Source organism: Tigriopus californicus, chromosome 2, assembly GCF_007210705.1.
Source record: "Tigriopus californicus strain San Diego chromosome 2, Tcal_SD_v2.1, whole genome shotgun sequence".
Taxonomy (NCBI): Eukaryota; Metazoa; Arthropoda; class Copepoda; order Harpacticoida; family Harpacticidae; genus Tigriopus; species Tigriopus californicus.
In genome coordinates this window covers 274,952-299,252 of record NC_081441.1, presented here as the reverse complement: position 1 = coordinate 299,252, position 24,301 = coordinate 274,952, and the positions used below count along the sequence as shown (strand labels likewise).

Here is a 24,301-nt window from a genome sequence, read left to right as displayed (position 1 = left end):
AATGTTCCTAGTAAAACATCTTTGGACCTGCTCGAGCTTTTGCAAACCTGCTGAACTAATTGGAGCCCAAATGGGAGAGGCATATTCAAGCAGGGACTCTACATGGTTTAGTGTCCTTGATTCAAGATGCGGCTGAACAATCGACTTGTACAGAGTTAACATCGTGACACTATCTCTGGACTTAAACGTGCGATATATCCAACCACATGTTTGAAAAGCCTTACCAACTTTCAACTGGATATGCTACTTTCAACTGGATATACTTATAATATAATAAGCACTGAAAATACTCATATATAACAGTGAAAGGGCGCTCATTCAAGAGCACAGCCACTCTCCCTCTAAAAGATCACAATCTTTTGGTCAGTTCACCATCCAAGTCCTCTAGATAACCTTCCGTGACTTTAAGGACATGTTTGTTCGTTTCCTAAATCATTTCTAAACTATCGAGCATAATCTTAAATGAGTGGTGAAAAGTAAAATCGCTGCCATCCAAGTATACGTTATGTACATTTCTCTACAAGAATAAGCCAAAAATTTCAAGACTTCAGGTCTAAGCATAAAAACGCTAATAAAACTGAATCAAAATCTAGATATCATTAGCAAACAATGAAAGGCATAAGCAGTCAACTCGAAATTGTTCCAAAGACAATTATTACCGTAATCATATCGCAAAACTTGTATCCAAACACACTTGTGAACAATTAGTATCTTCTCAATAATTCTACACAATGCCGAGAGGTAAGCCAAACTAGAGCCACTATAATAGCAACTACTATAGTGGCTCTAAGCCAAAAGAGTTTTTATCTGCTCTATTGTAAGGTGCACCGCAGCTGGGAGGCACCAAATCCTCCAAAATGAAAGTTTTAATTAAATCATGAATGTCTTGTGCGACTTTCGAATTACTTCAGGATTGTAAGTTTTCACTCAGGCATCATTCGTTGGGTGACCTTGAGGTACACAAAAGCTTATACGCACTGAGGATATACGCAACACATCTACATGCAGGTTTTGAAATTGAATAAGACTCTGAATGATACACATTTGATAGACATTGCATTATCAAATCAATGATATTGGCTTGTCTTACTCGACAACACGTTCGTTCCCCTGAGCGTGAAAGTTGTAAAATTTGCATTGCCGTAATTCATTTTTTTCTATTAAAATTAATGACCAACACCTTTTTTAGTGGACACTACAACTTTTATCGATGCATTAGTACTTAAGCCACTTTGAATTCGAGTCTTTTGACATTAAGAGGCAATCCAACTTCAAATCCTACTTCAAGGACTTGATATTTCAGATCATGTAACTTTTCAACGATTTTTTCCCTGGAAGTGATTACTAGTCAACTATACAAAACCCCTAATAAGCATAAAGACAATTACTCATCAGCTAGAGAAATGATCAACCAACGCGTAGATTCAGTTTTCATAAAAGTAGGGTTTCTTCTATTCATGAACTGGTGCTTATCTGCTTTTGCTAGCTGATGAGTTAATCTACAAGATATTGAGGATTAATCTCAGCACGAACGCGTCCAAATAAAGAAGCGTCACAAATGTGTGGTTTTTGTGTACGGTACCCTACATGTTTGGTTGTATGCACGGTTGTTTGAGATCTGCCCGAGTCCCATTCAAGTGACGCACCCTGTGGAATGAAGACTACTGAAGATGGATCTGAACATATTCATTATCCAATTGAGTGCTAGTATGGGAATGTTACGAGATGGTGTGATAGATTGATCGTGTGTGTGTATATGTGTCTGTGGCTATGCTAGTGGCATGGCGATATTCGAGGGAAGCTGTCATCAAGTTTTCTCCAAAGACCGAAAAGAAAACCCGGTCCACACTCAAATTTCATCTGAGCTTTGGCTTTGTTTGCCCTACTCTAGAAGTCAGGTCCTGAATGCATACAAACTGGGATCCGTGTGGTAAACAAACTCCTTGGCTTCCTTTGTACCTCAACGGTACATCTTGCGACGCGGATGAGATGTATTTAGACTACAAACGCAACTCTTACCCAATCACTTTTTCCCAGAAGGTCCTTCGATGCTTAATCCTGAGCACGGAAGTGGACAAGGTTCTGGGCAGGGTTCCCTCTGGGTTCCCATCTTCACCCCCGGACTTATCCTCCCCACTGGTCAACGAGTCTTTGGTGGCATTCACAATCGTCTTCGAGGGCGATTCACAAGACAGTTTAGAGTCACTAGCGTTCTGCGGCCTTTCGCGTAGGGTGGGCCGAAAACGGTTCTGTTGCATGGCCAAGTCCTTGGCCGGACTTCGGATCTCGAGGCTGCCCTTGGGCGCCGACGTGATCCAATGCTGCCTTAAGTTCCTTCGATCTTGAAAATCGACCGGAGACACATCACTTCGGTGCCTTCGCTTGCTACGAGTAGTGGCATGGGATCCACCCTCGGATCCTCCGACCTCAAATCGGAGCCCTTCACCCGCACTGCCATTGCTCCGAAGGGAGTCTCGCCGATAGGCCTGATCACTCATGCTCCCATCACTTCCTCGCACGGGGACCAACGTCCCCGAGGATGACATGTTGTTCGACAATGAAGATAACATTGGCGTGGAAGAAAGAGGCGAGGGTGGTATTGCTATCGTTGAGGATGAGGACGAGAGAGAAGCTGGCTGGATCCCTTTTTGTTTGTTTAACCTTTGTAGAGCCTCTTGCAAGACATGCAACAACACAAACATAATCTGCCTCTCACATCCAGATGGCACGGATCAGGATTACATGGCTGTTTTGTCTTGTGTCGTCTTGTTCGCTCGTTGTGAGGATTTGCCGATTTCCGAGGAGTACATGCAACAGACAACAGCGAGGAATGGAAACTCCTTCTAGTACGTACCAATTTGAGTTAAGACATCAACTGGATTATTCAAAATGACCGATCCTCAAGAGGGAGATTGAAAACCGATCTTGGGTTCCCAGTTTTTTAATTCATCAGTTACTTCAATTCCCAAGAGCGCAATGCTATCGGCAAACTTTTGGGGAGATTAGTTCACAGAGAAAGGGAAAGATTCCTCACACCCTTGGGTCGTTGTTGTCACCGCCGTTTCGAGGATGGGAAGAAATGGGCTATGCAGTACATCTGACGACCAAACTATTGGCCCTCATTAGAGGCGTGGGCACGAAGGCTAGAATGAAGGCCGGCCTTCCACATGGCAGAGCTGACAAGTAGCGCTTGGGTCTTGAAGGCAAGTGATCCTGAAATCGTTTTCAACAAAGGCCATCATGCCCAAGTTTTTAAGGGTCATCATGTTCCCCCATAGCTACTGCCGTCAGTGTAAAGTTGCTCCCTAATCAATATCAGCCTTTCAAAGCTTTACTCGATCACACAGCTCCAAGAGTTTGAGGCCGTGTCGTCATCAGGAGTGTTGTTGGCGTGGCTGGCTAGCCTGTGAAATTTGGAATGTTGCTCGGGAACAACGAACGTCTTGAAATGGGGCCAAAAACTGGAGTCCTGGTCAGTCCCGGCTAATTCGCCTCGTGAGTGTGCACGTGAATGGCGGGAATTTGGAACATGGAACAAGCCTTCAAATGGCTACATTCAGAACCCATTCCCTGTCTTTGGATCAGGTGCCACTCACTACCACTCAATTGGAACCGACTTTCCATTAGTGGCGACGGCGAGAGAAAGAGAAAATGGTAAAACCTTTTTCCAAAGCAACAAATCTGCTGTTTTCCAGAAGTCAGCCTTGGATGGCAGAGGGCAGCACCGATCAATGTTCTCTTTTCCCACAACGGGGAGAAGAAACAATGGCTGGGTAGATATGCGTATTGTAGTCGAAATTTAGATCTCGAACAGATGGATCGGTGGTTGGCTCGTGGAATGATGAACCATTCAGGATGATGATGAATTCAAAAGGTAAAGGTAAAGAGATCACCTTGTCCTTCCAATCAAGTGGCACACTCCTTGGATCGTTCAATTATCCATTCAGAGACTCACACATCACTTGGGAGTCGCCTGCCTGTGTGCCAGTTTTTCGTGTACGTGCAATGACCATATCAGGTTGGTGGTGCGGGAAAGATGAGTTGATGGGGATGTTGGATGTTGGTTGTAATGATGGCCTCGGGATTAATAGACCAGCACTGGAAGTGATTCGACGATGTCTGCACAAACAGTGCGATGGATGCGACTGGTCAGCACTTTCAATTACGGCACTTTGGCCTCTGAGTGTCAAGACAGCGAACCGACAGAACGAACACACGAACGAATGAACGAACGAATGAACGGTATGGGCAGAATTGCCGAAAAATTTCGGCTCGCGACACCCAAGTGACTACTTTGGTTTGCGAGAGGAAGAGTGAGAGCGAGTTCCTCCGTAAGTGAGTAACAAACAAACTAACTAACTAACTTACTAAGTAAGTCACTGTGGGAAGACAGACGAATTGGCTGTGTGTGAGTGTGTTGTCGTGCCATTAGATCTGAGTCGACCGTCGTTGTATTTTAGCGACAAGCAGTAAAAGTAGTAGTTGTTTCAGTGGTGACAGTAGTAGTAATAGTGGCAGGAGGAACACTTGCTTGGAGAGACCTTGCACAAAAAGTACTACTAATCGCCGTTGTAGGTGAGGAGCTAGTCGCGGAAGAGATATCCCGTCCCCACAATCCAGAGGATCGATGATGNCGAGTTCCTCCGTAAGTGAGTAACAAACAAACTAACTAACTAACTAACTTACTAAGTAAGTCACTGTGGGAAGACAGACGAATTGGCTGTGTGTGGGTGATGAGCGGGAAGTTATTGAGGCTCAAGCGACAAGAAACAAGAAGCAAACGTCGAGGACTTCAGCACATGCACATTCGGACCGAGTTCAGCACGGCGCCACCAGCTCACTTCATGATACATGTCAGACTTCCAGAGCAGCTGCCACAGCTCCACAACCACCCACAACAGTCGCGTGTAGTAGTGTAGCAATGAAACACGGAACGTACGTACAAGAAAAACGCCAAGTCTGTACGTGCTTGCCAGCTCTCTGGCTTGCGTGAGCGACCACTCAGCCTTTGTTTGGCCTCTGACGAGTGAGGAATCCTCGGCGGTCGGTCGGTCGGCCGGTCGGTGGGTCGTTTTCCCTGGATGGGTGGATGGGTTTCGTTCCAGTCCTGCTAGATCGCGTCGTCCTATTTCGTTCGCCTCGTGAGTTTCTTTTCTGGAAAATTGCTGCAAAGTACCGTACGGGACAGCTGGGCTTGAAAATGGAACAACGCAAATAGCCAAGGCAGCGCGACGGACGTGTTCCGTCTCGATCCAAAAAGGCACCCATTGATCCAAGTCAGCTGCGAAACTGCTCACGCACAGCGGGAGCGTGAGCAAGCAGGGACGTGCATCCAAGTACGTACTTGCAGGCAAGTAAGTAAGCAAGTAAGTAGTTAGTACTTCCAAAGTGCGCAGCACACCGCGCCAAAAAATAACGTCCCGAGGCTCGAAAATGGATAAATGGATGGATGGATGGATGTAGGGGCTTGGGAGGTGCGGATGTTCTGGGATGAACCAAGGGGACAATGTTTGAGGCAATCCAAGGCTAGTGTGGGGTTCAATCGCTGGTATTCAGGGTCGGAAACAAGTGAAAGCTTGCTTCGATGAAATGCTGGAGGGTAATCAAATCGTCTTGTCAGAGGACTCAGTAACATACTTCATTTGTGCAATTGGGTATGCGGAGAATTGCCCCCTTCAAGTAGTGTTCCACTTGGACCCCTCTAATAACATGTGAACTAACATAGCAACATGCATGAATCCGAGGCCTAAAGGAATGATAATATCCCCGTTAGATATTTTAACTCTGATTGTCATGAAACGTTTGCAGGGTGTACTCCAAATCTAAAAGATCCAGCCAGTCTGCGTTGCTTTTAAAAGTTGACAGTTCTGATAGTCTTTCAAATTTTGACGCTCAAGAGCTTTTCAACCAGGACAAACTTCAAATGGGTTCTTCGGCATAAAACTCAGTGGCATTTAATCCTGTGACAAAGTGGTCCAATACCTCTCCCATTCCAAGGCCTCATTTTCTTGATGCTTTCCCTCACCCTCAATGTGGCACTCCATCGAGATGGATCAGTCCTTCGGGGACAATCTGCTTCTCACTTGTGGTTCTCCTCCCTACAAATTGTTCATCTCAGACACGTTGTATCTCACTCCGCTCAAAGATCTAATTTGGGTCCATTGTTGGGGGCCCCGAACTGGGCCTTTTTCGACCATTACTCTTCTCTCCCTCCCCCACTCTACCGCGCTCCAGACCCCCGGGTAAAACGAGAGGAAACTGCTCGTCACGCAAAGACCAAGCAAGCTTGGGGCGCAGCTGTCTAAAGAGAGGCGATGGAGAAGGTAAGCTGTCGAGACTTGAAAGGCCAAGACAGGAAATCAGCTGATGCACCCATGGATCCATAAGTTCGAACGGCGTCCTCTGTGGGTAAGGAGATCGCGAGAAAAGAAAGTCTGATTGGTGATGCTGCGCACTTTCAAGAGAGGAGACTTTCGTTTCCAAAAACATTGACAGGTTGCGTGAGTATGGTACATATGAGTAAGGTTTTTACTTGTAGGAGATGTTTTGCCCTTTGGACTTGGGCATGAGAGTACAACATAATTCGTTAACAGATCCGTCCTCGTAGCTAACATATTTTCTCATTTCCATTCCAGCTCGTCATTTCAAATTTTTGTACGTCAAAAACGTCAGCCTTGTCCACGTTTCTCCTTGCTTAGTGATAGGGGCCTTTTCTCTGGATTATAAATTGGGCTACCAGAAAATGTACTGTTTGAGTGAGCAGGAGAGTGAGGGAGAAAGAGATTTCTGGTTTCAGCAGTTAGACAGCCTCTAATTTGGAGAGAAGATGACGCAAGTAACCTCGAATCGTGACGTCAAATTCCTCTTTCTTCAAGTGCAACAACAGCCTTGAGGCCTCGAGGCCTGCTGTATGGGCTGCTTTTGTGATGAAAGGGGAACGACCAACTACTGGAGAGGGCCCTCCCTTACCCCTCCCTCTCTCTCCATTTCGCCCATGAGGTAAAATGACCTTCGAACGGGGAGAAAGTGAGTGTCAGCAACTTGGCTGGCCCACTCACCCCTCAATGCATTGCATACATAGCAAGCACCACCAATTCCTGTCGCCTTGTGGACATACTTTGAATTGTTTCCAAGGGCCCCCTAATCCCAAGGGATTCAGAACTATCTCATCAACGTATCCGCAAACCCAGCCCACCAAGACTAACTATGCATAGGGACAATGAGAAGCCGAATCAGAATCAGAATGGGGAATTCTAAGGCTGCACACTCACCGACAGAAATATCACATAGTACATTCATACTGAACTACACGGCAATTGTGAACGGGATCTTAAGAGAACGTGGTGAGAGTATTGAGCGTCAGATGGCGCTACCCCCTTGGAAAAAAAACCTCATCCGAAGTGAACTTGATGACAGCGCCCTCTAAATTTATGTTCAAGTCCAAAAAGTCAATGCCTTACCCGAGGTCAGAGGCCACGGAGGAATGTCTCGAAGGTGACTTGGGCGAGATTTCATAGTCGGAATCGGATCGATACAGAAAGGACTCCCGTCTGGCTGGCAAATGGGAAAGATTCAATCCCGAACCGGAATGAGGATGCTGCTGGACCTCGAGTCCGGGTGAACGACCCGGTGAGGGACCACGATCCCCATCAAAACTGAAAGTAGACAAAAAAGGGCAGGCTTTCAGAAAACTCAATATGACGTCAACAGAAGATTCGTGTGGTGGCCTTTGGGGGAGAGATGGTTGACCTTCAAATGTTATGAACCAGGTTTGGTCCACTTTGAATATTGGAAATTTAGTTCGTTGTAAGAATGGGAGTAATCATATTCCTGTATAGGGCGATTTCAAATGGCAAAGAAATTGATGTGATTATTTTGAACAAGGTAGTTCATGGAAGCAAATACGTATTTCGGGGTTAAAAAAGGCAATGGGAAACCACGAAAAAAATCATAATGTTTACTGAGACATTAATACATTCAATCAAAGAAACCAAGCCTTCCTAAAGTAGGTAAGAATTTTTTTGTCATTGGCTAAATGTTTGTGTACTGGCACTTAACAGGCACTTTTAGCATTTGACAAGATGAGGACTCTCAAATCAAATGAAATTATTTGTCATGACTCGAATAACTTTGAGCCATCAGTCGCAAAATGAATGAAAACCAATGAATACAAAGACATAGGCTTTCTATTCCTGAGGCTGTGACACGGGTCCAAGATGAATATCCGTATGTTGCATCAGGAAATCACGATTATCAATCACCAGAACTTTTGCAATTCCAATACCACAAATTATCTGAAGCTGATGATAATTCACAGAAAGTCTTTCTCATCTTCCCAAGTTAATCATTCATATAAAAGATCCTTTAGGCGGCTCAAATCTCGGCAAAGATCAAGGCCGAAAAGTTTTATCATTGGGCCTTCTCAAAGTTTGTGCAACTTTGGGAACCGAGGCCGGGATGAAATACAACATTCAATTTTACCCGAAATCCTCTAATATTCCCTGACATCTAACCTTTTGTGGAACATCATTGTTGGAACTCAACCGAGTCAACTAAAAGGTTGCCCTTATTGATGCTTTTGATTCGATCAAAAGTGTCCGAAGCTGATCATTAATCACTGAGATGTCACTAATTTGTCAACCTATTCCATCGTTCAAAATGAAAGCAAGTTTGATCTGAAACTTGGGTTATGAATTTAGCGAGAGTTGTCATTAATAACCAATACATTGCCGCAAAAAAGCTAGTGTTTGTGTCATCAATTGTCTAACTAAATGAAGAGTAAACTGGAACTGAGCCTGACAAAAAAAAATAATTAATTCATTAGTTGACTCTAAATTAAGACCATTTGAAAATCGAAGCCACTGTTTTTTTGGCGACTAAGCATCGAATGAACACCCTGGAACATACGCTTTTGGGAACAAAGAGAATATTTGAATGAATCTCCCCCGAGAGGCGTCTGTTTGTCACGGTGGCTTTTCTTCTGTTTGTCTCTGCCATTGATCAAGTATCAAACGATGGAGTTCTATGAAATAAATATTCCCCTAAGAGTCATTTTGGTTGGCATCCGTTCCACGTTTGGTCGAGATCTTGCTCGGGAAGGAAGGTGCTCAAAGCTCACTCGAGGATGAAGAAGTGACCCTTTCAAACTCGCAGGTGGACCACATTTTGACCCACCGCCTATGCACATCGTATGCTACAGATGTAGTACAGTACATGATAGAGTGAGTAGCAGGATCTTGTGGAAGATGTGAGCTGGGGTGAATCCATTGTGGTGGTGGGCGTTTTTTTAGGAGCTGGATCGTGTATTTTATGCCGGATTTTGACACGAGGTGGTTGGTCTGTCTTTTGTCCATCACGAGAACTGCTTGTTCAGTAATTGGATGCTCTTTCAGGCCATTGTTTGAGCGATATGGAGAGTCTGTTCTAGCACTGCTCGTATCACTAACCCACAAGCTCCATCCATTGTACTTAGCTCACCTTGTGCTTTGACTCCTCGAAGGGTCTCAAACAAAGTGGCACAACTTCATTACCTCAAGAGCCACAAAGGGCTTTGGTAAAGAAATCTATGGCTTTATCATCCAATGATCGTCTCCAATGAACTTTGGCCACGGAGACCTCTTACCTACAGACCTCGTCCAATGAGCGAAAAGCGGAAGACGAGGAGCCTCACTATTTCAATTGGAATCCGATATTGACAATTGCCATCCAAGTGGGATCATTATTGGGTGGACAGTTATGGGATTTCTTGACTAGAACCACTGTATGTACTCTACTGTGAATAACCGGCTTAAACACTACAACACTATCAATACCTGTTTCGTTTGATGGTGAGGATACACGGCGGCGGAATGATATTGGACGTGGACTTGCGCCTCATCTTATCCCGGGCTCTGACGTTGTTCCACACCCAGACCACTCCGGAGTCTTCTCTGGAACCTCGGCGGGACTCGCCCGCCTCCAAATGGGTCCCGAAACTCCCGCTCATACCTCGAGAGTGAATGCCCATGCCTCCGCCCAAATTGGGCGGAGAAATGGGCATAGGAGGGCGGGAGTAGTACTGGAGACTAGCCCGGCGATGCATCGACTTCAAACAGAGCGACACACGATTGTTGATGATTGCATTGCTTCGTCAGCTAGACGACCACTGGCTAAATTGACGTTCTTTATGTACTGCACAACATATACTCGTATGTACTAGACTAACTACACTGGGGAAGGTAAATGCAATTAGACTAGTTGGTCTAATCGCTATCTAGTGTTCAGTGTATCTTGTGTTTACTAAGCAAATGGTCGACCAAGTGATGAAAGGGCTCAACGAAGCGTCCGATTTGTAAACAGACAGATCTGCAATCGTGTTATGGAACCCTTTTTTTGTCGTACATGAAGTCACATAAGTGCCGCATAAATCTTTGGGGTGTACTTGTTTTCTACGTATATGTACCGTATTTTGACCATTTTCTTCAGAAATCAGATTCAAAAGCACATTATAGTATTTGAGAAATGGTTCCTGTTTTTTTCGACATTTTCTCCATTTTCTCTGGATTCGTGTACTTTCGTAAAGTTGTCGCGTGAACTAGAAGTTCCTCCTTAGAATCCGAAAGCTTGTCAAGGACTCAATGAAAGAGGCCATCAGGCCTGCTGCGAAAACTAAGTGACTAGGTCGTCAATTTTCGGGAAGATCTTGTCACTCAAGCCATCTTGCAAATAAGTAGGTTCTTAACGCCAATTACTCGATTTCTAAGTGGGGCGCCAAAATATTTCAATTTTCAACCATAGTGACCAGAATGATCAGCTCAGCCAACAGACTCTGAAGGATAACAATTCATATGACATGAACAAAATGGAAAATCTTATGCAAAACAGAAGCTAAATAATAAGTGACTTTCAAATAAAAGGTAGAGATGGCCGAAACATGCATTTTCCGTGTGCATATTTTCGTTCATGAATTTTGTTAAGAAAAGCTTTAATATTTATATGAAAGTTTTTAGATGTATATTATGGCCATCTCTAATTAGAAAGCAATAAGAAGGTGAACTTCTCTCAAGTCTCCTTTCTATATTGGGACCAGGAAACAAAAGTACCTGCCAGGGCTTGCCTAAACGTCCCACTGCTTTAAGTTTTATCTTATGACAACGACCGACCAACCAAATGATCTGCGCCTTTGGAAGCCATGTAATTAATCTCATCCAAAACTGGATCCAAAAAGATGGCAAGCCACATCGCGTTGAGCCAACAAGCTTTCTACGTAGACATTCCAGTTCCTTGGAGATAAACGAACCCATTACGTTTGGAGAATCTTTGTCAAATAAAGAAGGCTTGCTGTCAGCGAGAATTTCCGCTGAGGACCATATCTTTCCTTTCCACAAAGATCCAACGTCAAGGTAAACATACCAAAGTGGACCCTACATTTTTGGACCATATGATCGGATCCTTGACAAGGCTTATTTTGTGCCTCGAAAAGGATATGACTTGAGAGCCTGTCCAAAGAAATGGTTTTCCACGCCTTCGTCTGCCATGGCTCTGATCCAGTTTCAGGCCATCATCTGGGTACTTTCCTCCAATTTGAGTGCTTCTTTATTTTACAAATAGACTTCTTGAGCGCTTGAAGGAAGGAGCATCATTATATAAAAAGAGTCTGTTCTAGATTTGAAGTAAGCCTTAGTTTTTGAAGGCATACTAAAGTAATCTCCGTATTCCGAGAGCCACATCCTTCCACTTTGGGAACTGCTTTTCAAAGGAGCCACCAATGTTCTCACTGATTGTCACGCTTGGTCCGAACTTAATTTGGACGAAACAAAATTATGATCACAAATAGGAGCACTTCTCAAAATCAGGGAACGACGAGGAACAGGTTTGCAGTGTGGTTCATAAAAGCCATAATATGGTTTAAAGCACATCTTTAACATTGAGAACACTCAAAAACCATTTTCTCCAATTTCAAGACAATGCCGAGAGAACCAAAGCGGAAATGGACACTATGGGTGCTAAAAGTAGTGCTCAAAAATATATGCTTTAGTAATACATCTAAATTAGAAATTATTATGTTATGCTACGTTCCTTTAAGTTTCTTGCTATTATATTAAAAAAAATAACATTTGAATTTTAATCAAGCGTATCATTTACTTACTTTGAATTCTACTTCGAGGACCCAGTTTCCCATGATCCCAAAGCTCAAGCGTTGATCAAAGAAATATTGGCAAGCATATGTAAAGCTGTGATAATATTTGATCAACGAAAAAAAAATGCGGAGGAATTAGTCTCCAGAGTGGAATTCCCGAATTTGTCCCATTTTTAGCTCCTTTCAATCAGCGTCAGAGTGAGTGTGTTTAAACTTCATTCCAAGACATGTTTTGAGTTCGAAGACAAGGAGTTTACTCAACAAATGGGCTGATTATGCGTCAAAGAACGGCGAAGATGTTCTAAACAAAGTGCTTTTTGGGCTTTGGAGTGGATGGAGCAGAGCGGAGTCGTCAGGCTTGAGAAAACGGGACTGGCTAATCAAATATGATTAGAGGCATGTCGTCTTTGGAACCACTGCGAACCCTCTAACGAAGCAAATCGAAAAAAAATGGAACCAGGGGAATGTGATCTGGCAATTTCGCTGTACACTATGAGACTTTGATGAAGTGATCGTGCTTTATGATTTCTAAAGGTGGAAATGAGGCCTTTCGTATGGTGGTTTTTTTAGATCCTGGAAATCAATTTGGAGCGAAAATGTTTACAGGTCCCCACCCAACACCCAAAACCTTTGGCGACCTATGGATGGACCCTTTGGCCTTTTTGTACTCTCAAAGAGTGAGTGGATGTCTGTCTCCTTTTCTTCCTTTCTTCACCTCCTTTGAGTATGTTTTCGTGTCTAGCAAAGCTAAGTAGCCAGCATTTATGACCTTTCTTTTTAATTACGTTCCCTATAAAGGTTCGTGGGACATCATGAGCAGAGGGAGAATTTCAAAGTTTGATCCCTCTTTGGCAGAAAAAAATGATTGCGACTTCAAAGACATATTTACTTTCCCATAGACACTTTTTGGCAATGTATCAGAGGTTAGATGATTTACTATATCCAAAATAGCCATCGGTGCTGGGTTAAATCACGAATATCTAGAAATATGTACTGTGAACGAGCTTCCCGCCAAATCGGCCTGCTCTTGGTCACAGCAACTCAGAGGCATTTTTTTCGAATTCAAGTAATTTGATAAGAAACATACGTAGATCTCTGCAATTAAAGGTAAGTCATATTTTTTATCATTTACTTGTAAAATGGTTCGTTTCAAAGTTATGCTGTCAAAAGCTTATGTAGGTAGGTGACCTTGAGCAGGCCGAAAATTCGAATTTTATTCAGCGTTTACTTCATACCTTTGGATTTATTTCCTTACTTAAGTTCCCTAAGCATATATAGTCTTGGGCCCAAATATGGTCAAGTTCATCGATTGAACAAAATCTTGTGGTCGCACTTAAAGAAGTGCTTATTTGGAATAAAGTAAACGATTTAGGAGATATTTTTTTTGCTTCCCTTCGCAGTCCACATCTTTAGAAGTCCGTGGGTAAATGTACGTCAAAATGAAATTAGAAAAGAGGGCACTCTATTTTTCCCAATTTAGGGCAATCAAGACAAGAATAAAATATAAAACAGATTGCAATAGGTTTAAGTTCTCACCGAGATATGAAGCCCATTACTTTTGAAAAGAGAAGCAATGTTTTAATGAAGAGAAACTCGTTTTTTAAAGTGATATTCTCTACAAAACCAAATTGGGAAGCCATACCATTGGTTTCAACAGAATCATCTAGCACAATTATGACGCTGTATCTTGTAAAACAAAGCGGAAAAATTGAACTGCCGTATCCTTTTAGGGTTGGGAATTTTTTGACTGTTTTCATAATGTTCTCGCCCATTTTGATCACTTTTTATTGTTATTTTGAGCCCATAGAAATGGCGTTATGTGGTTCAAAATGTCACTTTTAAATCCGATCTCGGATCATGAGAAACCAAATCAAAAAACAATTTTACTTGTTGCCACCTCCATTGGCAATTTCTACACTGCAATTGGTTGCTATTTTTTCAAAATCGTATTTGTTGTTACCTATTAATATCACTTCAAAATAGAGTCGTATGGAGCCTTGGAAGTGACTTACAAGATTTGAGTTACACTACTCGATTCTTTTTGGCCATTCATTTCAAATGGCTCGCAGAACTCGAGTCTGAGTGGTTGCTTGGAAGACAAAAAAGAGTCTTGGGACTCGAGGCTTAGCCAGTGGACACCCCGGCAGCCCTGCTTCAGTTGTTCGTAGTGTATGTTTTTGCAAAAGGTCGCCATAAACAAGCACTACCCCACTAATGGGAAAAACACACAAACACACTAAAAAGAACGCTAATTTAAAGGCAAATTTCTTCAAACATATTTTTGGGGGGTAAAAATCTCTCTCCGATAGCGAAATACCATCATATTTGGAAACAAACTTTTCAATGCTGCAGATGTGTCTACTTGTTTTTCTCATTTCAACTCATATTCAACTTCATATTTGTTTTGGATGTAAAGAAATATCGCATACCAGGAACGGTTCTCCAAAGCACTTAGCGACGCAATCAAATGCAATTGCAATATTCTAGAAATGAACCTCAAATGTTTTTCTGAATATTTTCTGAAAAAAGAGTCTTAAAAAAAACTTTAGGAAATGAGTGTATCTTAAAAACCAAGATATTTTTAAAGTGTGTGCCTTACCATCGCCCATGCTAGTTACTCTTTAAATGTCTCCAGTCTATCCTATTTGCATCAAATTGAACGGGCCTTTAAAGGCCAAAACTCTCACAAACCCTGGTGATCAAACTTAGATAGGCACCAACGAGAACACCATAAGTAAGACCTTCCAGTTAGATTTTGTATTTGACACCAAGAACCCTTATTAGGGCTTATTTTTAGAGCACGATAAAGAATGGCTTTATGGAACTTTCCTTATGTATTATTTATTTGTGTTTTATCGTCATAAGAAATTTGAAAAAATCATGAAAATGTGGAACCGTTGAACATCGCGAAATTATCTTTTTATAACTAGCACAAGTGTTCTCAAAGATACTTTAGGTATTCCAGAGCCAAGTTTTATAGAGGTCTTACCTCGGAGTTAGGTGCTTGGAGGTTATTCAGTATGAAAATACGCCCATCAGAGTGGTAAATGGATGCTCATTCGGACTAACGCCCAATCCTTAACTCCGCGGTCTGAGTGGGCGTTTAAAAGCAGACCTCTGGTCGGGTCGGCAGACCAGTTTTAGTGACAAATCTTGAATAATGGATTGGTTTGCAAAAGGCTCTGCAACACGTTCTTTCCTTTTCCAAACCTCATATTGTTGGTCTTTTTACCCTTTAGAAATGAGGATCTCAATGTACTCCAAAGAATGCAATATTTTTTCGTCATTCATTGGAGACGAGGAGCAAAATAAATAAATCTTGCTGCGGAAAAATAGTTTTGTAATCGATTTTCCCAGGCAATATTTTTTTCCGGGAAATCAGAGCTGGACTCACATATGTGTCTTAAAAGCACCCGATTGAATCGTACTTGAAACTTACTTTTTGGTACAAATGATTCAATAGTGTTAAACCATGGATCGATCAAGTTGTCAACCAAAATAAACCATTGATTCTTTGACGAAATATCCCTGGAAGTAACCGCTCTTAATATCGTGCCGTTTAAGCTATTCAGTCCAAATGCAATTAGCTGCAAATCCTTACTTGCATCATTTTCCATATTTATATTTGTTTGCATTATTGGCCCCGTTTACTGCATTGAATCGAGATCCCTGGCCATGAAACCTTTTCGAAATCAGAGGATTGGCCTAGACAGTAGCGCATATCTTGAATGATATCTTTCATTCGGCCTTCAAGTCCATTGATGTAGGCAGATCTTTCAAACTTTCGATTTTTATCCCTCCGTTGGACAGACGTCAATCTGCCGGATATCGTATCTACTTGTAAGCCTTCTTTAGGGATGGACTTTCGTATTTGAAGTGCTTTTGTTACGTTCTCGGGCTCTCATCAACGTGTACGTAGTTACTATCACTAAACCAAATAAGAAGAAGAAATGTGCTTCACACGTTTGGGGAATGAGTGTAGCCAATTGGTGCCCACCAGACAATATGCCGATTACTGAGATAATTCTGGATCATGTGTCCAGAGAGCCGAAGGAATGGAGGGTCCATTTCCTACAGCCAGAAGTGACCAACGATGAAAAGATTGCTTCCGGAAGGAAAGGAAAGCCCACAAGGACAAATAAAGACGTTTACTAGACGTCATTCCAATAAGGGCTTCTAGCAAAACTCAAAGCTGGTTGTCGGTCATCCCCTGGGCAAAAATTTGTTGTTCATGTGTTGGTTAGGTACCATTTCAAACTAGTATTGCGCTCGATTAGGTAAATTGTATACAATATGATAAGATGTCTTGAAGTGAAGGTCAGTAATTTAGAGTCAAAACTGTCCAATAGTTGGCCAATCTTTGGTTACTTCCCTCATACTTTTCATCGAGCAGGCAAATCCGATATTTGGACGTGCGAAACTTTTCCACATGGACTTGTCAAAGGGCAAGAATACAAATTCAACTCTAGCGTTCCAATCCAAGTAATGCAAATAATAACACGCCAAACATATCATGACTACCACCATTACTATTGGTAATCAATTTTGCAATGCAAGGATGCCTCTGAATGAGTTCTTTTGATTTCCTTATTTTCTTGAAGGTAAAAAGGTGAAAGTTCCAGACTTTCTCTACTCAAGCTAGTTTTAAGCTCCTTCTCGTGCTTGCCAAAGGAGGCAAGAATTACGCGGAATTTGTGATTGCACCCGTTCTCCGTCTGTCCAAAGGCTTCGAAAAACTACTTTATCAAGATCTCAACTGTCTTAATAATAAAGAACTCAATTAGAGCTAATCCAACTACTTTTGAAGAGGCCCTTTCGTAAGCAGCCCTCCTCCTGATTCGCGTCTTGGTCCTTCTCTTCACAATGATTTCGTACTTTGTCTGCTGACATTTTATAGGGACATCCCATCTCAAATGGTTTTAATGTCATGGCGTGACTTTATCTTTCTTTCTTTCCGTGCTCCCTCGACTTTTCAGCATTATCAGGAGGAACGGAACAAAAAGGCTCCCGTTTGCCTCAAGCAATATGTGCTCTTTAATCGAAAGAAAAACTACATTTCTCTTACATGGCCACACGGCCAGAGACCAAGCGAAGGCGAGAACCGCCTTGCATTAATGAATTTCTTATTAGTGTTTGCTCGACTACTACCTACACTACACTATTTATTGCATATTCATCTACGTACACGCAGTTGTTCGACTCCCTCATTGAGAAACAAGTGAAGGCTCAATGTTGCCCAAGAGTTTGGGGACTTGTTCAGTCACTCGGTAAGTTCGTTTTTGTTATGTTCTGCATATGTGTACGTAGGCCCGCAGTGGCACTGAAGGTCCGGCCCACAACTGCAAAGAGTGTAGGTACATGAGCTTTGACTGTTTTCGTATCTAGTTGAAAACGTCATAGTCTATGTTCCCGAGAGGATGAATATTCATAAGGCGGGTGTACGGTTTCTTCTTTGGCTTGTTTAGTTTGGAAAGGTGTGGGAACTTTTTATCGATTATTGCGTGATAGGCGGTTGAAATTTACCATTGCGTAAAAAAAAAAAATCTGTCATAACTAAAAAGACTAAACCCCGCACAAAATGTGTGTGAAAGTTTCGGCCACTTTTTGATATTGTGCAGCCTTTCAGTCCAATTTTACGGCGCATTAGTGGGTTATCAGAGGATCCCCCAGATCCCCAACCAAATTGGCGGATCTTGGTTCAATTCTTTTGACTCCTTTTTGCTCGTGTCATGTTAGAAGGAGAGGAAAATAAGAAAAGAGCTTTTGCTCATTCATCAATTTTTCAAGAGGACTCTGTCAAAAAAAGTGACACATTTCGTTTGGCAAGACGAGAAGGAAGCAGCACCTTTTTTTTGCATATCCACCCGCTCATTTGGAGCGAGATGGAGATTCATTGCGATACTTGAGATTACATTCATATGGAGCTCTCGTCTTTTGGAGCATATCCTGGCTGTCATAAGAATGGCAAGCTTCCTCATAATAATGATAGTAACAATAATAATGACACGAGCGCCTCTTTGATCAATGTAGGTATGTGCGTGTAGTCGGGACCTTTTAGAGCGGTCAATTCCTCCAAGTAAATCCATCTTGCTCGAGTAAGTTGCTGCTACCTACATCCACGTGGAACCGTGGAGCCGTGGATCCATGGATTGAGCGTTCCAACAAGGATCAACAGATAATCCTGACGAGATTACCCCCTAGCTCTGCCGTCACATGCTCATTCGGCAGCCTGCCAACCTGCATTACCCGAAATCAATTGGGTGAGGGAGTGCCAGAAAACTCATCATATCTCGAGGCACAACTAGTACAAACTAGAGCGGATGTGGGATTGTGTGTACATATTGTACAAATAAACTAACATATTGACCCTGTTGCCATCCATGATTGTATGTAGAAGACTCTAGAGGGGTCACGCACGCTCTTCCCTAAGAGACAAAAGATCCATTGAAAGTAGTAATAGTAGCTCTGGGTCCTACCCGAGGTGATACCAATGCAATCATCATAGCAGTGCTAGACAGTGTCACCAGATTCTTGGTCACGTGGAGAAGGCCCCCATCCAATCGAGTTCGGTGGAGATGACCACCCGTGAGAAGGGAATAGGAATGGGGCGAGATCCGCGGCTCTCCCGGGATTTGCTCGTGGTTCTCTCTTCTGCCACCACCACTCCCACTGCCTATGGTGGTGGTGGTGGTGGTGGTGGTAGTGGTGGTTTTGGAAGAGGTGTTTTTCCCTTGGTCGAAACTGTTCTCTCTGGAGGCCTCGAGGATGGGTTGCTGCAAACTGGCGCGGCGTTGCTGGTGAATGAGGTATTGTTTGGGACTTAGGGGGGATCGGGCGTAGTACAGATGAGGGCTGGGGGTTTTACTGGTAAGGCGAAGTTTGTGATTGTGATGATGATAATGATGATGGTGTCGCTGTTGTTATTGTTGCTTCTACCATTAGAGCGAGTTCTTCGAAATCCGTCAATTTTGATTTTACTTTTCACCTAATATTGCTCCCAATGAAAATGTAAGCTTCTCTTTCCCCCTTCTTATGATTCATTTCCCGACGGTTGAAGTTGAGTTCTCGGAAGCGGCATTTCCTTGGCTGGGTAGTTTCCCAAGTTATTAGGATCATGTTAAGGTTGAAGGGCCCCCCAAAAAAGACTCTCGCTCGCTCGTCCAAAGGGGTAAGTTTATAATCCGATTAAATTGCTAGAGCTCAGATTATATTATATCGGATCAGGGAGCCCAATTCGTCGCAACCCCCATCAAAATCATCATCATCATCATCATGAATCATCACCATTCACGAAGTGGATTGGAGGAGAACACCATGGCTGGATGAGGACAAGGCACAGCTGGTGGGTTAGGATGACACGAAAGAGACACTTCGGGTAATTGGTTCTGAAGCATGGTCCTCAAGTGGGTTTCATCAAAATCAGAGTCCGACTTCATCTCACCAGTTGGTCTCTCTGGATTCGCTTCAGACTGGAGGTCACACTTTACTGCACTGGCCTGACGGTGATTGGTGTCATCCTCATGATCAGTCTCACCATCATCACCACAACCAGCACTCACATTTGCACCCGTTGTGGGGGGGCCGTTTTGAGCGTCACTGGACCACAAGTCCCCGTTGGTCTGCGGGGCCCGGCTTTCCCTGGCTCCCTGGTCTTTGGGCGGGAGCAGCAACACCTCAATCTCGTGGGCATCGAGTTCCCTGGCCTCCAAATCGAGACTGAGCGTCCCTTTCGAAGTGGAAAGTTTTCTCCTTATCCTCTTGGGGAGATCTCCATCCAAATCCAGTGGACCCACTAGTTGTGTGGCGTGGTCCTTTTGGCACTCATCAGTTGTCGTCTCGCTGTCATGTCCAGGTGGTCTGACTCGAGAGGCTCGACTGGTTGAGGCCTCGGTGGGATGACTGTGATTGTGACTCTGACTGGGTGTGGGGCTGGGACTGGTGGTTGAAGTGGATCCTTTGGACTCATACTTTCCGGGTTCGGAGCGAGAACGGTGCAACAGCTGCCTCACAAAGCGAGACGCCTTGGAATAGCAGGACAGAGGCATTTCATATTTCAACCAATGAGGCCCTTAAAAAGGCCGCGACGTCGTTTCGGGTGAGCTCGGTCGAGAAACAACTGAATGTCACAAAAGTGGACCGACCGCGAAACATATACATTCGTCCGATGCTGGCTTGTGTGAGTCTGAGACAAGAGCTGTCGGTCGGTGTGTCACTGTCACACACGCTCACTCACTTACTCACTCTCTTTCTTTCCTTCACACTCGTGGGGCCTTCACGTGCATATGAGTCAGGACATTCGGTGGCAGACGGCTGAACACATGACGAAACCGACCGAGCACATTCAGCTCCGAAGGGAGTAAGCACCCTTCATTAGGATGTGAAACGGATAGTAGTCAGATGACCAGGGAAGTCAGATCTCAACTCAATCTCGTTTTGCGAGAAAGAGCGATGGACCAACTTTGGAATCGAGTTCTACCCTTATCCGCTCTCAGATGATTGTGAGAAGGAAACTCCCATCGAACGAAGAAAAAAAAAGGTCCCAATGTTCCAATGTTCACTTACACCAACTCCTCTTGAACCTCACAGAGACAATTTTGCACATAGAATTTCCTCTTGCAGTAGAAGGCCTAAATTAGTTGTCTCAGGAGCCCCTCGCTGCTTCCTTGCCCAGGAATGTTTCCATGAATTCTCAATGAAATTCCACCACTGTTCCCGATTCCCGTTCCAGGGAAGGATCCTTTCAGAATTGGAGCTCCCCACGAGTCCAGGCAGTTTGACTCAAATCGAATTAATACCGAAAGCTCTGCTGCATGTGTGAGATGGAAATCGTTTCTTCTGGTGGTTATCTCATTGAGACACGAGCGAATCGAATGAGACGAAGAAGTGGTAGAAGAACTAGAAGAAGGCAGGAAAGGATTCCACATTTGACTGCTCGTCCGCCAACTCGTAATCAACTGTTGCTCTTTCCTTCAAACTCTCTTCCTCTTTTGGCTCTTTCACCCGATTCTCTTATTCCGCCTTCCGATGGCACCACCACTCTTCCCGCACTCCCTCCCTCTTCTTCCTCCTTCCTCGTTCCTTCTCTTCGTTTGTTCGTTCGTTCCCTCTTTCACTTTGCTCTGTTCCCTCTTGCTTGCTGTTTGTCTCTAGGCCTTCCAGGGCCATTTGGAACGTTTCCTGAAAAGCCTGAAAACTACGTGACGATCGTATTCAAAGGCACTATTTGGTAGTGGCGTCTAGTTTGTGTGTCTCTCTTTTGGCCATTAAGGCTACGCAGTCCTAGATTGCTTCGTTTCAAACTAATGTATACACAAATACACCCACCGTACACACGCTCACACCCACCATCACAAAGTCATTCCTCACACCCTTGAACCACCTACAATACCTGTTCCATTTCAGGGCAAGGGACTATCATATAGTATATGAGCTTGTCCATTCACAAAGCCTGCGGTCATTCTCGGCAAAGGGTTCTTTTTGAGTCTAGAACAAAGAATGACTGACTTAGTACCTCATTTGACTTGACGAAAAGCGAACACTTTCGAAAATTGAAATCATCTTGGAATGGCATTATCGTTATCGTGCAGTATATGCGCCGCTATGCACAGATTCTTTCTCACACTCACGCTCCCGTATTTCAAGGCTTTCGAGTGTCAGACAAACTTGAGAAAGATATGGACTTTTGTTTCCGTGGAACTTCTCCTCAAAAGTTCTCTTCCCGAGCATTTCAATGGTCAGCATACGACGATGAAGACGAATATTTCTTCTGGGGAATGCCGACCGAGGCTTCTTCATATTCTCAGGTCAAGAAAGAAATTCCTCAGGGGCTCGGTAAAAGGGTCTTAAGCGCAAGATAGCTCACACTTGACCATTACATCCCAAGGTAAACGATGCTTGCACACGAACAAAGAAGATAGGCCTTCATTTCCGCCTTGTCAAAAAGCAGCCAAATTTGGCAAAAAAAAGAAGAGAACTCAGTCCAATAACGTAATCCCTCCTTGAACCATTAACAACACTTAGAGTACACACACCATGTGGTGTCATCGCTAGAACTTCCTAACTTGTTTTTGGGCAATTATGTACACTTAAGTTTGTGTTTCGCCACATTGTGATTATCCTTTTTGTGGCTTTCTTACTCAATTCAGCTTACATACATAGCCCCGACCTTAATTGGTCCACTTTATATTTTGCTAGGTTCAAAGACAGTAGGCCAACTTTGATGGATGCATTGTAAACTTTTGCTAACGAACACCAATCTAGTGGGTAAAAGTATTAGGCTTTTAATATTATTCTGGTCCCATTATAGGGTGAGATTAACAATGTACCCCTGGTTAAGGTACGTGCTACTCAATGGTTCTATCCCTGATTGTGGGATATCCTTCCGATTAGAGACTCCATCGAAATACAAGAGTAAATGCTCTGTGGCCTGTATCAAAACGAAAATGCCACTAAGAATACAAATAAGCACTCAAAAAAGGAGAAACGGATATTAGGCCCTGACTTGATCAGCTTAAAGCGTTTGGTCTTTGCTTTTTGAAGGCCAGACGTTCAAGGCCAAACGCCATAGTCTCTGTTAACAATTTCGAAGCACGGCTTGGCATTGCCTCAATCCACAAAACAAAACGCTAGTCAGTCGTTTTTTTCCTCCGCATTGATGTGTACTTATGTGCATATTCGACCTCAGTTGAAGAGATCGAGAGTGTCAAGTCTTTGGAAAGGATGACCAAAGTGGAACGTGTGGACCACTTCAAAGAGGGTCTAAATGAAATTGGGGTTTCAATCCTAGGTACAACCATTTCAGTTGAAAACGTTTTCCTCATAGTCTTGGGGCCCTCTCCATTATGTACGTAGAGAGGGCGAAGCCCATTTGGTTCCCGGGTTTTGCTCGTGGATTGGCCTTTGTGTCGAGAAGACAATCTACCACGTGTGCAGAGAGGAGTGAAAAAGGCTTCTCAAAATTGATTGGGTCGAAACATAAAAGTCACACGGCACAGATGTCGAAGGCTGTGCGTGGCCGTATTTCTTCTTTACTTCACAACTGACAGATCACCTGTGGCAACGAAACGCAATTAGGCGAGAATAAAAAACACAATGCATGTTTGAGTGGAACTCGGAGTCTTTCTTACAGCACATGTTCCCACACATGTCGAGGAACACAAGGTCAAAGGCCAAAGTCAGTATGATCTACAGTTTGCCTTCCGTCTGTGACCAGACCTTTCTTTCGCAAGACGCCACAACGAAGTTGTCGACTTCTGTATGTAGTACATAAGAAAAATGGGTAAGCCCTTCTTGGGGCCTCCAGTCTTTCTTGAGCTCTTGGGCTAACGACTTTTGGGTTTGGTGGAAGAGCACGCAAACTTTTCGGGTGGACTCTATTCAATGGCAGACGGCTTTAGTGTTCTCAGAGCAAAGTTGGCAAGATTATCTGAATCCTTGTTAGCCTGTCTCTCTTCATTCGATGAATCGACTCTGTGATGAACTACTCAGCCTGACTTGACAAAGTCTTGTTATCCGAGGTTGCATTATTCAATCATGAACGGGTCCTGTTTGTTTTTATAACCGATGGAGGATGTTGAAGCCTCTCCATTTCTACCATTTTGTTCCCGTCAATTGGTCGTCAGCATTGGGTGTTCGTTCATTCGCAAAGAAAGTCCATGTAGTATGCACTTTTGGTTCAGTTACCCGATCTCGGTGAAGAAGCTCTCGAATCCAAGAGAATAGCCGAGGAAACCAAACCCGACTGGTCTTCTGTGGAAGAAGCTATGGCGGATTTGACAATAAGTTCCCCCTGGGATTGAAAGCCTCTGAGAGTGGAAATATTTCTTGCCAGAAGTTGTAGGCCTTTGTTGCCACGACAATCAACGGCTTTGGGTCGATTTGAATCCGCTTCGATGGTCAATCAGAATAGAATGGGCAAGTCAAGGCTGCCAAAAGAGCTCTCGGGAAACGAACGATATCCATCTCGATCGATACTCTACATCCTATTTGCACTTTGGTAGATGTCCGGATGGGCGATTGGCCGTCTGCACTTTTGTTTTTATTCAATTGAAAGGCGCCAAAAAGTGGAACGAAACTACTGTACCTAGAACACCTAAATGAAGGGGTTTTTCTTTTATTGCTTCTAGATATTAAGTGCTCAGCTACGTAAAAATTCTTTGAGAACTGATAGCCGGCTTCATTCGA

At 43.5% G+C, this 24,301-nt stretch overlaps 1 protein-coding gene across 7 annotated transcripts in view; it reads right to left on the bottom strand.

The window, feature by feature from the left end:
* Positions 1–24,301, bottom strand: part of LOC131876885 (cAMP-specific 3',5'-cyclic phosphodiesterase 4C-like) — an 86,164-nt gene that overhangs the window by 22,730 nt on the left and 39,133 nt on the right. For 4 of the 7 annotated variants that reach the window (XM_059222411.1, XM_059222408.1, XM_059222412.1 and 1 more), the window contains one exon: positions 7,461–7,655. In XM_059222411.1, coding sequence (XP_059078394.1) covers positions 7,461–7,655 — 195 coding nt within the window. Of the gene's footprint in view, positions 1–2,019; positions 4,587–7,460; positions 7,656–9,812; positions 10,085–18,642; positions 18,983–19,402; positions 20,834–24,301 lie in introns of those variants that run through there. The other 3 variants (XM_059222406.1, XM_059222407.1, XM_059222409.1) reach the window with 3 other exon arrangements.